The sequence below is a fragment of the Eremothecium sinecaudum genome, chromosome II (assembly GCF_001548555.1).
Source record: "Eremothecium sinecaudum strain ATCC 58844 chromosome II, complete sequence".
Taxonomy (NCBI): Eukaryota; Fungi; Ascomycota; class Saccharomycetes; order Saccharomycetales; family Saccharomycetaceae; genus Eremothecium; species Eremothecium sinecaudum.
Window position 1 is genome coordinate 556091 of NC_030893.1, and position 16016 is coordinate 572106.

A 16016-nucleotide genomic window follows, 5' to 3' on the forward strand; every position below is an offset into this window, starting at 1 on the left:
CTTTAGATTGACTTTTTGTTTCATACTGTTACCTACTTCTATTTTTCTATATTTTTAAGATCAACCCTATATCAGAGTTTGATGCAATGGGCAATTCCACCCAAGTTATGCAGTTCAGTAACGTCAGTCCTAATCCTTAAATGATACTCTTCGTAAGTTGTGGTATCTCCATCTTCCCTGTCTTCGTAAACCTGCTGTTCCTCAAAAAAAGATGTCGAAGCGTACTCTAGACCATGAATATCGCGAATACTTCTCCAACCATTTAAACCAGGCGTTTCAAATTCATTGCCGGTAAATGTCTCCTCATACATCTCATTAGAGTCCGTGTTGTTATCCACTTGTGATTCTATGATTGCTTCAGTAGAATCAATTTCACTGGAGCCTCGCAATTCACGTACGGGCTGAAACTTGGTAAAAGCATCTGCTTTACGTTTCAACTGCTTCATATAATCGGACCCTTCTATATAATTGTAAGTCATTTTGCCATTCTTATGGCTGTTCATCAATACCTCTCGACGAGCACCGACATACTTTGCCCCTTCATTCACAACGTTATATATGAAGCAATCTAATGACCACTCATACCAAACTTTGTCGTCTTGTATATTACGTGACATATGTAGTTCCATTTCCGTGTTGTCAGTTACGAACAATGGCTTTTTTAATGGAAAGAAAATTGGGGACCATGAGTTCATGTTCTTGGCGTAAATGGATTTCTTGTAGTTTTCAGCACTATTACTGTCATCAGAACTGGATTGTCCTAGTAATTTCACAGGACAGTCTGGTGGGAGTATCGAAAGTTCTATATTTCCAAACAAATTAGCAGTAAAGTAACCTACTAAGCCGTGAACTTCACTTCGGTGCTTTACCGTCAGGTTAGTAATTACTGAGCGAGCGGTACTAGCGGAATTATTTGGGTGCTTAAATGTCCAGAGTTCATTGACTTTACTCGATAAAATACAGTATGGAATATTATGGATGACCCAGGGTGATTCGAATGCACTGGACTCCAGTTTTTTAAGTTTTTGATACACTAGAGGGGTAGATACAATTGCAACGTAGGAAGTATATGATTCTGGAATAAATATTGTCCTTGAAGTACAGTTGCGCTTTTCCAGTGGCTGAAGACATTCCGGTGATAATTCATTACACCCAAAAGAGCCCAACAATTCTGATATGCATAAATCAATTTTAATATTAGAATTCCACTCACGCATATCAACAGGAGCAATCTCAACTGCTTGTGCCCAGTTTTCGAAATTTTTCTTCTGCAGATATAGTAATGCATGTGGGTTTTTTTCTAACGCGATCAACTTGAAATTGGCAATTTTCAATCTCTTTAGGCACTGGAGTGTCCTGTCAACAAGTGGGCCTCTTCCAGCTCCTGCTACTAATATAGAAAGCGTATTCCGTTTCCAATTGTTTTTCATATCGTTTACCAACTTTTGAAGCGCCTTTCCTATGGCAATTTCATACATGTCGTACTTCGCAGTCTCTTCCTCAAAAGTATGATAGACATCATTACTTAGATTCGTTGAATGTGGCTGCAAAGGCGGCATAATTCTTGGAATTGCGTCAACCGAGCCAGCAGAGCTTACTATTGCTTTATCACCCTTCTTCAATAGATAATTAATATAGTCCAAATAAATTGTCTCGCCACCCCTAACATTATTGACATATTTCTCAATGCCATGCAGTATAATTGTCAGTTCTCCTAATGTGCTTTCAGCATTACCATTGATTTGCTGAAAACTGGTGATCAACTCCTGATTGTATCTGTTTAAAACAGGATAATCGTATTGGTTTGTAACAAAAATCGATGATGAAACCAGCAAACATGAGACTGGCTCTGCAAGCCACCTATTCAAAACATATCTTGGCGTCCGATGCCTAGGGATCGCCAAAGTGACTGTAAGACATGGGTGGTTATTGCAAAGTTTAGAAATTGTATTCCACAACTCCCACGTAGAAAATGGATCACTATCCTCAAATAGAGGAAGGGATATCGAAAGAAGAGGCAAAGTTTTGAAGTTATCACCTCTAGGGACAGATCTCAATAGTCTTGCAATCTTCTGTGCATAAAGATTCAGATTGTTTAGATTCCGGGGAGGGGCTAGGATCACCTGTTTAATACCAAAACATCTTGCATAATCAAATTCATACTTCAAAACCTGGAAACTTAACTCCGCAATATCGCGATCTGGACTTTCCAGCTCTAACCACGATGCAATTAGCCCAATATATCCAACACCATTTTCAGTAGTTCTCCTAGTTGGAGCACCAAGATCTTGAAGCTGCGGCGCCAGAATTTCAAGCCTAGATTTCTTACCCAACTTATAATCGCCATAGCAAATCTTCACAGCATCCCTGTACCTATTATTGGTAATTGGCACCAGCATATAGTCGTATTTGTCCTGATATTTATCACTTTCCATGAAATCATGGCTTTTTATTCCGACGAAAACATTACTCTTCATCTCGACAAAGTCCTTAGCACTATAATTGTAGTTGAACCACGAGTTAGAGCACCTAAACTAAGTACTAGCGCCTTATAGAGGCAATACGGTAATGAGAAGAAGAGCGAGTGTGCGTGTTATGTAATTAAACCTATGATGGTAAAATGTTTTGTTGTTTAAGACTAATATGGAAAAATTTCTACCCTAAGGTTCTTTAAAACATATCATTTACCTGGATTTACAGGTTAAACTCACCTGTAAGAGGAACAACATCCTATGCTATGTTTTCTAATCATCCATTCCAAGGTAGAAAGTTGACAGAGCAAGAAAGGACTAGAGTCCTTGAGTTTCAAGAATCAATTCACTACTCTCCAAGGTATTCTGATGACACACATGAGTATAGACATGTTATGCTGCCCAAAGCCATGCTCAAGGTCATACCTTCAGACTACTATAACTCAGAGACAGGAACGTTACGTATCCTGACCGAGGACGAGTGGCGTGGGCTTGGTGTAACTCAATCTCTAGGATGGGAACATTATGAGTGCCACGCACCAGAGCCGCATATTTTACTGTTTAAGAGACCATTGAATTTTGAAGCTGAGCTGCGTGTTGCACAGCAGCAGCAGTATGCATCCGCTCGGTAGTTCTCTGGGTTGTACACTTGCTTTTGTTTATGCTGATTATACATATCCAGCACGCGATGCTTTATCGACAAGATAACAGTCTACGGTAAGACTATATAGCTATAACGAGGTTGCTTGGATAATTGACAGTTGTTGATATGTGGCAGGGAATTTCTGAAGTATTGAAGTTGAATTATGCGATCCAGTACCTTATATAATTTATATATACGCATAAACTTAAATAATGCCAAGAATGGTCCTCCAGTGAATGATTATAGGATATAAAGAGGCCACTAAGGTGTTAATAATAAATTCTGGGAGTTAAGTAATTATGAGGCTCTACATCTATTCCGTTGGGTGTTTTTTGTAGTATAATTTGTTAGATTGGCGAAGAGCTCTTACACTTTTCTTTCAAATAAACGTAGAACGTTTTGCCACTGAGATAGCAGAAACAAGGTTATATATATGTAGCCAGGCTAGAATCTAATATCATTAAGTTGCTGGTTACTAGGGCTATTAATGGCTTTGCAGACGAAATATTTGGAAGAGCTTATAAATGCTATTCAGTCAGCGAAGGCTTTATCAACGTCTAATGGGTATCTTAACGAATTCCCACCTAAATCTCCGTTAGAGGGAGATCCAAAGTCGGTTAAGGTGGTTAAAACACTTGTTAAAAAGCTTTTGGAAACGGATACAAGTGAGGAAGTCTTTGGAAAGGCGTGCCAGGCAATGAATTTTTTGTTAGAGTCGAAACCTTATCTTTTAACTATATTAATTGACGGGCATCAAACATCACAGCCAGGGATAATATGGATCTTAGAGAACTTTCGACAAATTTCCTGTGTGCACTTCTATAAGGTACAGTACGTGCTGTATTTACGGCGAATGGTTGCTCGTTGGTGCCAAATGTGTGTAGACTTCTACGGCCTAACATGGCGGGACATTATTACGAGTAAGATATTTCAAGATCTTCGAGGACTCGAAGAACAGGTTCTGCAAGTAGTGAATGGAAAAATGGAAATTTCAGCATACTTGTCTTGTTTGAGGAATATATGTGTTTTATTAGAGTACTTGTTGGCTAGTGAGTTCAACTTTTTGACATCACTATTTAGTAATACAAATGGAACTAATTGGTATGTCCAGCGGTTAATCAGGGTACTTATATATACTTTTGACTCAGTACAGCTTCTTATGAGTGAATACGAACAGATCCAAGTGAGGATACTTGGAGCTGTCGTTAATGAATCAGTTATGAGGGGGAATCGATGCCTGGCGACTTTCAAATTTTCATTAGAGCTTTTACAGACTTTTGTCAAGTCTGGCTATATTAAGAGTGAATATACCTATTGGTCAAAGCTCCTGCTCCGTTTATACTCACAGAGTCTGCATGATGGCTACTGTTTACAATATATGAAGGATAATTTATGTGTCGATGATTACGACTGCATTGATATGCGAGTATTATCAAACGTTATGGTCAAGAGCATACTTTTGGTAAAATATGACCTAAAGCGACGCTATAGTGCAAAAGATGCTTTATACTGGGATCAGAATTTAAAATTATGGCTTTTAGACTCTTGCCAAAACAGCGATTCCGTTATTCTCGAACCGTTCACGAACAGTAGGCAACTGGAAAGATTGAGAAAACTAATACTCTATGAATTCGATAATCCGCAGAGATCACTGCGAGCTGGCCAGATCAAGTTCTTAAATGTTGACATTGAAGATGATAAGGCAGCTGTATTTGCACGGCTAGAAGAGAAGATAAGTACTGCAATAAAAGATTCCGACGCCTCGCAATTAGTGACTTGTTTGAAGATAATTAAGACACTTTCTTGCATAGAAGCTGCCAATGCTGGTATGGGGTTCCACTGTGGATTATGTGAACGTACAGATGTACAGATTTCAAACGCCGTGATTAATCCTTCAAGGCCAGATGTTTCTAAATCACTAGCGTTTACGCTTCTAACCAAATATTACCTTCCTAATTACAACCCACAGTCTTCAGGTACTTCTTTGACTATTGGTATACTTTTGGCACTGCAGTCTGTCTTCACTCACTTCCAGCCCCCAAAATTGTTGGAATCCGATGCAATGGGGATTACAGATGCATCCGGTTGTATGCACTTATTCCAATCCTCTTTTATTAATGTGAATAGAAGCATACGGATGTTAAGCATAAGATTGATACCACTTTGGAATATTACAGCCCTCCATAATTCCGATGATCAACAAACAGCATTATTTATTAAGTTATTACAAGCTGATTATCAGCCGTACACTACAGAGACAAATTTAATGGGATGGACTCAATTAGCATTGAGCACTACAGGCGAACTTTTTGACTTTCTACTACTAAAATTGATAGACATTTTCAACTCTTCCAACTTTGTTGAACACACTTTAATGGCATCGCAACTTAGGTTTATCGCGCGAACATTAAACAAGACACCATATCAACTTTTGTCACCTATTTTACCTATTCTACTTAAACAGTTGGGCAAAAATTTATTTGAAAAGAAGTTAAGTTTGGAACGTTTACTTATCCTTGTTGAGTATCCTGGGAAAACGGTTCTTGAAAACTTTCAGACGTATATTGTACCATATGCTATAACTCAATATAAGGGCGATGTTCTTACCGAAATTGCTAAGATTATGTGCGATAATGATACTACTCTCATTGTTGAACAAAAAAAGAGACTACTGGATAGAAATAGCAGGCAAATATTTGCAGCCGTTTTGGTTAAACATGGTCTTTTTTCTTTGGAAACCATTGAAACTTTATTTATTAACCATGATCCTACATTCAACAAAAATCTTGTAGCAGGATACCTCCCAGACTATAAAACCCTTGCAGAGGTACTAAAGTTATACAATGCAACCGAAACACTAGAGGAAGCAGTAAGTGAGAACGAAAAGTCAGTTTTAAGTTCACTTAGATTTCTTTTCCTCACTAACTTTGCGATTGACCGACACCGTGGGACAAAGTTTAAGAATATAAAGGACTGGTCGGATGACAAAGAAGTGATTTTTCAAAAAAAGTTAAAGGATAACATATTGGGTATCTTTCAAGTGTTTTCTAGCGATATGCATGATATTGAAGGCCGAACAACATATTATGAGAAATTAAGAGTTATTAGCGGCATCTCATTCTTAATAAAATATGCTTCCAAAGAAAGCATAATCTCGGCTTTAGCCCAAGTCAGTATCTGTCTACAGACAGGTTTAGAGATTCCCGAGATCAGATATAACACAATGAAATGTTGGGGGCAATTAGTGAAGTGCTTATCAGAAGAACAAATTATTACCGTAAGTGATGTATTACTTTGTTACATTTTACAAACATACGATAAATTTAATGATAAAGTAAAACAAGCTGCTTTAGAAGTATTGGATATATTCTTACTTGAAAAACAGAAATTAATAACCACTTCTAGACCATATATTATTTTAGCGTTGTTAAACAAACCTGAGTTGAGTTTGTTTGAAAAACATGGAACACTTGCGAGAATAGCAACCAAAGTAGTAAATACTACTAACTGGGTGTCAGTTTTTGTTGAAAACCTGAAGAGTTACAATGTTTACGTTATAAAACAAACTCTCCTAGACATAAAGCTATTTTTTCAAAGCAAAGGTAATTCAACTCTAGATTTCAACATGGTTTCAAAGTCATCAACTGTTATTGTTACACTTTTGGGCTCTTTATTAGATACCTCTCATAAATTCAGGAACACTGATATAGAAATATGCCAAGCTTGTGCGCTATGTATTAGTATGATTGGGGTTTTAGATGTTACCAAGTATGAATTCAAAAGAGATGCCATTAATGATAATGATGTATGTGATTTCAGCAACCAAATCCAAACCACTAAATTTCTGATAAACATAATCAATGATCGTCTAGTGCCCGCTTTTTGGCAGAGTGAGAATCCTACAAAGCAGTTGTTTGTTGCACTGGTAATTCAAGAGTCATTGAAATATTGTGGTTTAAGTTCCTCTTCATGGGATGTAACGAAACCTGACTTATATCCAAACCAAGCAAAGCTATGGGATAGGTTTAATGAAATTTCCAAGACTACTTTATATCCCCTTTTATCATCTCTTTACCTTGCGCAATCTTGGAAAGAATATGTTCCACTCAAGTATCCATCCTTTAATGTTAAAGATGGCTATTCATCCTGGATTAAAAATTTAACCTTGGATTTACTTAAAACTGCTACAAGTTCTAGTCATCCGCTTCATGTATTTTCTTCGCTCATCAGGGAGGATGATGGAACACTATCAGATTATTTACTATGCTACATTGTTATGGATATGGTTATAAAAGCTGATGATGAAATATATTCATCGAGTCTTGATAACATTATAACGGAATTTGAATACATATTCAATTATACGTTATATGACTTGAACCATTTTCAGATTGACGCCCTAAAAATGGCTTATGACTCCATATTCAGGGTTTTTGAATATTGTAAAAAGTGGGTTAATCAATTTAAGCAAAATTATTGTCGCCAGCATGGTTCTTATATCATTCGTGAAGAAAAACATTTAAGAATGTTAAAAAGGGCTGAAAAGCTAGTGAACGTTATCCCGTCTCATCTTTTAGCACAAAGATCATTGGAGACAAATTCTTTTGAACGTTCCGCATTATATTTAGAGCAAAGCTATCGAGAGCAAACCCAGGATGAAAGTAACGCTGAAAAATTACTGTCATATCTAAAAACAACTTATGCCGAAATTGGAGATATTGATTCAGTTGTAGGTGTCCTTAAGGTATTCTCCACGGATAGTTTAACATCTAAGATTGAAGAATTACAATACTCGGATAATTGGAAGATGGCGCAAGACTGTTTTGAAGCATTAGGTGAAATTACAATTGATGATGTAAAAGGATTAGAGGATAAATCAGAAGCCACAATGAAGATGCTAAGATCTATGTATGACCATCAGCTGTACGATCAAACCCTTCAAAAATTGGATCTACTGATGCCACATAGCACGAGCAAGTTAAACTCAAAGTTAGATGATATTTATAATATGGGAGCTGAGACCGCAGCTCTATCTGGCAATATGGCTACCCTTAAAAAGTTGGTTCACAAGATTGAACAACTTGAGGAATTAAGTGATCCAAGTATCTTACTGCACTATAATTTGGCGAAACTGCTGCTAGCGGTTGCCAATAAAAATTCTGATGGCATTCAGATGTATGCTAATTACTGTTATCGATTAATTGGGTCACATTTTACTACTCCATCTCATAGTACAACTTTATTGAAAGGTAGAAACATATTAATGAAGTTACACGCAATTCGTGATATCATTTTATTGTCTTCTTCTAAATCTGAAAATCAATATCTCCAATCAGTAAGGAATTTAGACCTCAGATTGAGGAATGTAGGCAGTGATTTTGAACCTAATTATTATATCCTCTCGTTGAGAAAGAGCTATGGTTTACTTCAATGCGATGATGGTCGAAAGTCCGATCTCGCGGAATCATACCTGAGAATGTCACAGATAGCCAGAACAAATGATAGGGTTGATATTGCGAGTGATTGTTTAATGCATGCCCTAAGTCTCGGTCATCCATCAGCAGAGCTAGAATATGCTGAAATCCTTTGGAAGCAGGGAGAAAATGAATTAGCACTAAAAACTGTTGCCGAAATCCATCGGAAATCTAAAAACAGTAAGGCTTTTGGTAACAGAGATCGCGCTAAAGTATTACTGAAATATACTGGTTGGTTGGATTTATCCAATAATGCCACTTCGGTTCAAGTGTCACAGCAGTTCAAGGAAGTTATAAACATAGATAAGGAATGGGATGAGCCATATTATTCATTTGGACTTTATTATAGCAGGCTATTAGAAAAGAAAAAAGCTGATGGATATATTACTAATGGCTCTTTGGAGTATAAGGCAGTGACATATTTCCTTATCTCATTTGAGAAGAACTCCGCAAAAGTTCGAGAAGCACTTCCTAAAGTGATAACATTTTGGCTAGATACAGCTAGCCTAGCTGTTACTAGTCCGTCTCAGGATAATTACAAGCGCTATGCTAAAGAAATCTGCAAATGTGTTGATGTAGCAGTACAAAGGTGCCCAACTCATATATGGTACTCAGTGTTAACCCAATTACTTTCAAGGTTGCTACACAATCACACAGAATCCGCAACCCTGATGATAACCATTTTGATGAAATTAACTATGGAGTATCCATCTATTATGCTGTGGTATATGGTTGCCTTGTTGAACTCACAAGAGAGTAAACGGGTTAACTGTGGCCAGCATATAATTGGCTCAGTTAAAAAGCATATCCCAGAAACTATTCAGCTAATATCTTCCGCAACACTTTTAGTCCAAGCATTGACCAAAGTTTGCCTTAAGGAGGTAAAAGGTGTTTCCAGTAGAAGTGGTCGGCTCCTAAAAAATGACTTTAAGTTTGATATGACATTAGCTCCCTCTGACTTGGTTGTACCAGTCAATATAAATTTGACGTTATTGGTACCTAATACCAGTAAAGAACAAAGGACATCAAACAAAACATCTGTAACTATTAGTTGCTTTACTCCTCAGTATAAGGTGTTTTCGTCACTCAAAAAGCCGAAGAAAATCAATATTATTGGATCTGATGGAAATGTGTACGGGATAATGTGCAAGAAGGAAGATGTTCGCCAAGATAATCAGTATATGCAATTTGCTAATACTATGGGGTTCTTACTTGAAAAAGATCCTCATTCGAGAAAGAGAAACCTTAACATCACCACGTATGCTGTGTTATCTTTGAGAGAGGATTGTGGCCTAATTGAAATTGTCCCCAATGTTGACACTATTCGTTCAATACTTATGGCGAAATATGATAGCATGAAGGTTAAGTATAGTTTATCTGCATTATATGAAAAGTGGAAAGCTCTTTCAGAAGATCAAAGGTTGGGATTTTATAAAAACAGCATGTCTACCTTCTCCCCTGTATTATATCAATGGTTTCTCGAGATATTTCCCAATCCAATCCTGTGGTATAGTGCTAGGAATTTTTTTGTTAGATCATATGCGGTTATGGCCATGGTTGGTCATATTTTAGGTCTAGGAGATAGACATTTGGAAAATATACTACTTGATTTGCAAACTGGTAAGGTACTCCACGTAGATTTCGATTGTATATTTGAAAAAGGCAAGTGTCTTCCTGTTCCAGAAATTGTTCCTTTTCGTTTAACTCAAAATATCGTTGACGCGTTTGGTGTCACTGGCACAGAGGGTACATTTAAAAAATCAAGTGAAGTAACAGTTCGAGTAATGAGAAATAATGAAATTGCACTAGTAAACATCATTGAAACCATAATGTATGATAGAAATATGGACCATAGTATCCAAAATGCATTGAAAGTACTGAGAAATAAAATTCGTGGAATAGATCCCAGAGATAACCTTGCCCTAAGTGTTCCTGGTCAAGTTGAAACTGTTGTTCAACAAGCAACTAGTGAAGAAAACCTTTCACAAATGTATATTGGTTGGTTACCTTTTTGGTAAAAATTGGCATGCAGTTATTTAAAGCAGTCAACATAATAACTCCGTAATCTTACGATTCAAATATAGACTAAATACTTCTCTTAAAGCGTATGAATGGATCAATTACTACGTCTAGGTGGCAGCTTAGGAGGCCTTGGAGGTAAAGGTTCACTATTAGAATGCAGGTACCCTTCTTCATCGTCTAGATCTAACTTCTCGGCGGTTAAGGAAGGTAAGATACCAGCTGCATTCAGTTCGCTTGTCAAGATAGATGAAGCCCCTGCAGGAAAATCTTCGGTCATAATTTCTCCTTCTTCTCCTTCTTCTTGTTCTTCTTCTATTTCGACTGATACTGTTTCCTCCAAATCATTATTTTCTTTAACATCATTGTCCTTCGTATCGGTTAACTCTACTAAGATTTCCGTAGAAGGGTTAGATTTCACCTCAGAATGAAGAGAATCAGTAGATTGCGTTCTTTCTAGCTGGATCTTAACAGAATGTCTTCTGGAAATTCCAGATGTAGCTGAAGTTGGTGTTTCAGGGCTTGTTGAATCAAATTGGTAAGGAATATTCGGAGATTTAGGGGCTTCAAAAGACGTCGCTCTTGCCCTATTTACAAACATATCCACATTAGATTCCGCTGACAATTTGACATTTTCGTCTTTCTGATCTGGTTGAGATTTTAGTCTTTGCTGCGATCTTCGACTCGATATCATTTCAGGACCGATAATCTTTTCATTTTCCGTTGGTACGTAAGGTAAGGTATCATTTTTATGAGAAATTTCGTATTGAGTTTCAGCAACTACTTCCCTAGCATTATTGACCTGATCTTTATACCACCTGCCAATTTTCTTCATCCCACTTTGGAAATATTTCTTCGAGCCACTGGAATCTATCGATGAATTAGAATCTATCGACCTTATAGTGCTATCCGTACCAGTACGTGCCTTAATCATGTTTTTTAGAGTGCCCACTCTATGCATTGTTTTCGTCTTCAAGCTGTATTCGCCCACGCCAGACAAGGATTCCTTTTCACTGGCACTATCCGAGTCGCTAGAATGAAGACCCTCTTGTGGTTTACGATAGGATGTTGCCGAGTTGTCGTCTTCATAAAAAGATTTTGGAGATATTCCTGATGATCTCCTTTCGGGTGAATTACTGTGGTAGTTATTCTTTTCGACAGGAAGAGCTGTAGAACTGGGTGCTTCTACCTTGCTTGCAAGGTTATTGATGGAAATTGTATCTGCATAATCGTCCGTGTTTTCAGAGCTGTGTGCGTTATTATCAGATTTAGTATTATTCAGCCAAATACCACCACGATAGATCTCATCAGTAGTACTGTAAAACACCATATCGTCCATAGAAGGTAATACAAGTGATTCCTTGAGAGCTTCTTTAAATTTAGATTTGATAACATTTGTTATCATATTGTATGACAATTGACGCGTACTCACTACAGGCTCAACTTCAATATTCAACAAAGGTTCTGTTTCAAACGCATACCATAGCCTGTTTGAAGGTGGTGGTTTTACTAAAATGATTAATGGACCTTCAATTTGTCTGACAGTTATAGCTAATTCAATTGTAACCCTCCTGTTCTTAAAACGGGAGCCAAGGTTAATATGAACTTTAGTAGAAATGATTAGCGAAAGATTACCCTTATATTGCAAGTTAAACCGAACCCTAGTCGTCCCATCTGGTGACATTTCTAATAACTTTGGGTCGGTAATGATGGGCGCCAAAGTGCCCACATCAATGTGTTCAATATGGAAATCATCCAAAAACCCAGGCTTGTTGATCTTAGTTAGCTTTTTATGAATTTTGTCCTTAAGTAGATTATTCAACATTTCAGTTTGCTGCAAGGAAAGAAATAACCTATTTATTAGGGCATTTAACCATTTAGTTGAAAATTGGCCCTCCGTAGAGTGGACAATTTGAATTAAGGACAAAAGATCCTTTGTCCTCAAATGAGCCGTTGAAGCAGATTTCGAGGGATCTAGTAAAGAATCTGTCTGACTGATTTTTGACGCGTTGATCAATGTGAAGTACCAATCTTCTTTATCAACATTAATAGGGACATAGACAAAGTATTGGTCTGTTGGTCCTATAGAAGACTCCTCCGCAAAATGCAGTTTCTCATTTTGATCCAAGAAAGCCTTTCCATTCTTTAAAATGGAAATACAAGTTTTATTGCTGAAAAGACTCCCATCAGATATTTCTGACATCGTATCTCTAGGCCACATAGTCACGAAAGTGTCCTTCATCACAATGACCTGGAAAACGTCAGCATTTTGCGCATCACTCTTGCACAGAAATAAATTGCCATGTTTCAATATAGCATAGAACTTCTTCGTTCTTTTCAATTTATCCCTAGTTGGTAATGCTTCCTTCTCTGCACTAGACATTCCATGTAATTCAGAAGAGTGATAGTAATATTTATTCGTAACATAGATCCATCCAGTTTTTGTCGCCTCAACACCCTTCAGTTCCTCTATATCTCCAGTTTTAAAATTAGGATCACAAACCAGATCTACCTTCTCTACTTTATAAGTCCCATTCGCTCCTTTAGATTCAGTTTTGGGACTTGAAAGCAGAAAGAACATAGCTAACACACATAGTGGGAGGAATGTAATACCTCCCAAAAAGTATATGAATACAATGTCCCACAGCGACATGACTCTCTTTAAAATTGCTTGATATTTCGAAGCACAGTAAGAGGAAAATAACCGCTGGAATTGCCGCTATTTAAGATAATATCTGAAAGGTGGAAAAGATTAGGGCTTATTATTTCCAGCTATATCTCTTGGTTAAGTAGTTACGCGTTTACAATCCTTTTACGTTGTTGTTTTTTTAGCCATGCGCCTCCTAATATTAAGGTTGTTAATTAAATACGTTGAACTTAGTGCACCTCTTCAAATACGGAGCGAGATTTGAATCTATTAAATCCTTTAGACGTTCTACTGACTAAGACTATAAACTGCGCTGGGCGTATATCACAAGTGAGCTACAGTAGTAAAGGTTTTTCCCTTGTATTTTACAACAGCAAAGTACTGAATTCAGAGTCATTAAATCAGTTTTTCTATTGTGTGTTCATTGGAGGTACTTAAACCACCTTAGACAGTGTGAATATAAGAATATCATCACCTCAGTGTCTTCGCTGCTGTTTACAAGAGAACATACATCACCTGATGTATTCTTCTTATTTACATCAAGGAGGGACCAGTTTACGCACTGTGTCCATGGCAACGAACTAAGTCAGCTAGCTTGCGACCATTCATCAATTCTCGAATCCTCAGCGCCCCATATTTTGTACACTAGGAGCGCGCCTACCAGCAAGCCGGTGAGGATCCAATACATGTTATGTCCGCCCGGTCGATAAAACAGTCATCACACAAGTCCTTGTCGTTCCACAGTGCTATAGTTCGCGTAACTTCTCAAGCATGCTCTTAAAATTGAACGATCTAGTCATACAATGCTCATACAAGGCTGAAACTTAACGATTAGAGGATTGTCGACATGTAGCAGTACAGCTATTCAGTCGGAACAATTGGTATATGGATATCTCACGTTAATCACTGCAATGAAGAAAAGTCGTAATAATCAACTAACACATATGCGTCTAAGACCTCCCCCTCCTGGGAGAAGACAGAGCATGCTTTGGCGGTTACAAGGAACATCCCTCTATTATGGTTGAATTTTGCCACCCGTTGAAAAGGTTCGAAGTTTTATCCGATAAGCCGCTTTTATAGTTTCCGCTTTGGTTCACGAAATGATCTGCTCACGAAAAGAAAATTAACTTAGGTCACGGAGCACGAGCATTTAGGGCTCTAGCTTCGGTAGCCAATCAGAAGCGCCGAAAGTTCGTTCCATGCAATGAAGAAAATATGCGGGTCCCGTGATTAGCATCACTCCGTTTCTTTTTTCGCTCTATGCAGCTAGATCAATTCGAAAAGAAAGAACAAAAAAGAAATTACATACGCAATTGTTTGCCGAGATGCCTAAATCTATATAAAGTTAAATGCACGGGTACCCACGAGAGCAATTCTGTAATGAAATAAAGTAGAAGGGATAGTCTATTGAAACCGTACCACCTGTCTTGCTCTCGTATTTTGAGAATTTACTTTGGGCTCATAAGCGTTACTATTAAGGCGCGAAATATTCTACCGACATAGCTTCTGTGGTTTAACTTAAGCAGCCGGAAGTAGCAATTTTATAAGGTATAGGGATCTTGTGCAGAATTAGAAGGCAGTTTTGAGAAGACTGAGGACTGAGCAGCGGTGGTATAACGATTCGTATGTTTAACTACCATAAGACCAATATGGAAGGACAAATTATACTAACAAACATGAGGCTTTTAGAAATCAATAGCATGGCTAGCAGAGGTAATAGCCCCGTAGGGGGTAAGAGAAGGGGAAGGCATTTCCAGGTTGCTAATCATACGATTGCAACGGACGACATCATGCCGATACTAAGTCAGGGAGAGGAACACATTTCCAGCCATGAAATCCTGGATGTCAGTAGTGGTAATGAGGAGGCGATGGCCTTGGCAAATCCGCCCGCAGTGAAGACAGGTTTTGAATCTACAAGGCGAAGCACTATTTCTAGTGGGCTTGCGGAATCCGATCTGGACGAACTTTTTTCCCCGCTGCACGAGCAGTTTTCGTCGTCATTTAGCGATGGCGAGGATGGCAACGAGGATGATTTGGAGTTTCCGACAACATCTCTTCCCAAGAGGTTTGTTCGTCAGTCGTGGAAGAACGAATCTGCGACGAGTGAGCTCGGTGCAGGAATAGGGGCAAGGCAGGATGCACCGTATCCGGTTTCAGAACAGGAATGGGAACCTATTTTCAACAACGATGATGTTGTTGTCAGTGACAACAAAGACTTTTGGAAGGATATTGAGAGTTCAGATGCTACAGATGAACCACCATGTGTCAGCGATGCATGGGTATGGAATGAGCATAACATGAATTCCATGCCTCCCACAGCAGAAGAAGGTGTAGATTGCTGCAAGGTGGACTCTCTGGAAGACTTTATCGACAGCAATATTGTATCAGATTCCAACCAACTACCCGCTACAGATTCTTTCCAATATAAAATAAAATGGCTATCATTTAGAGACGCAGAAGGCAAATTATCCTTGACGCAAGGTGATTGCAACAATCAGCAACGTGTTTATAAGAGACGCACTAAAAAGAGAGTCATACGAAGGAAGTCTGCTGTTGGTGAAATGTTTTGTCCTGGTGTGGGCGTTGGCGAGTTTATGATACTGTAATTGCTGAAAGATATAACACAGCAGTTTGGGGAAGAATGATTCGGAAATGGCATTTTTCGAATTAAATTAACGGGTTACTCATTTATTTTCTATGAAGCTATTCATTTCGGCATTTTAATGAAAAGATATTTATGTGCAGACAGAGTATGTTTTATT

The 16016-nt window shown here is 38.1% G+C and overlaps 5 protein-coding genes and 3 non-coding genes across 8 annotated transcripts; 6 read left to right on the forward strand and 2 right to left on the reverse strand.

Moving 5' to 3' along the window:
* Positions 1 to 71: 71 nt before the first annotated feature.
* On the reverse strand, positions 72 to 2477 carry HSL7 (protein arginine N-methyltransferase; the record flags this gene model as incomplete). Its single annotated transcript, XM_018130106.1, has 1 exon — positions 72 to 2477. The coding sequence occupies one exon, from the start codon at positions 2475 to 2477 to the stop codon at positions 72 to 74; it is 2406 nt and encodes an 801-aa protein (XP_017985798.1).
* A 260-nt stretch (positions 2478 to 2737) lies between these two features.
* On the forward strand, positions 2738 to 3103 carry CKS1 (cyclin-dependent protein kinase regulatory subunit CKS1; the record flags this gene model as incomplete). Its single annotated transcript, XM_018130105.1, has 1 exon — positions 2738 to 3103. The coding sequence occupies one exon, from the start codon at positions 2738 to 2740 to the stop codon at positions 3101 to 3103; it is 366 nt and encodes a 121-aa protein (XP_017985799.1).
* A 498-nt stretch (positions 3104 to 3601) lies between these two features.
* On the forward strand, positions 3602 to 10606 carry MEC1 (protein kinase MEC1; the record flags this gene model as incomplete). The annotated part of the gene is made up of 1 exon (XM_018130104.1): positions 3602 to 10606. One exon carries the CDS (start codon positions 3602 to 3604, stop codon positions 10604 to 10606), a length of 7005 nt encoding a protein of 2334 aa, XP_017985800.1.
* A 98-nt stretch (positions 10607 to 10704) lies between these two features.
* NVJ2 (Nvj2p) lies at positions 10705 to 13260 on the reverse strand (the record flags this gene model as incomplete). The annotated part of the gene is made up of 1 exon (XM_018130103.1): positions 10705 to 13260. The coding sequence occupies one exon, from the start codon at positions 13258 to 13260 to the stop codon at positions 10705 to 10707; it is 2556 nt and encodes an 851-aa protein (XP_017985801.1).
* A 381-nt stretch (positions 13261 to 13641) lies between these two features.
* On the forward strand, positions 13642 to 13729 carry AW171_hschr2323. The gene has a single exon (XR_001930069.1). It is a non-coding gene; the product is annotated as an HBLSNR51 (small nuclear RNA).
* Positions 13730 to 13838: 109 nt separating this feature from the next.
* On the forward strand, positions 13839 to 13872 carry AW171_hschr2324. Its single transcript, XR_001930070.1, has one exon. It is a non-coding gene; the product is annotated as an HBLSNR70 (small nuclear RNA).
* A 199-nt stretch (positions 13873 to 14071) lies between these two features.
* Positions 14072 to 14162, forward strand: AW171_hschr2325. The gene has a single exon (XR_001930065.1). It is a non-coding gene; the product is annotated as an HBLSNR41 (small nuclear RNA).
* Positions 14163 to 14879: 717 nt separating this feature from the next.
* AW171_hschr2326 (uncharacterized protein) lies at positions 14880 to 15860 on the forward strand (the record flags this gene model as incomplete). The annotated part of the gene is made up of 1 exon (XM_018130102.1): positions 14880 to 15860. The coding sequence occupies one exon, from the start codon at positions 14880 to 14882 to the stop codon at positions 15858 to 15860; it is 981 nt and encodes a 326-aa protein (XP_017985802.1).
* Between the last annotated feature and the right edge of the window lie 156 nt (positions 15861 to 16016).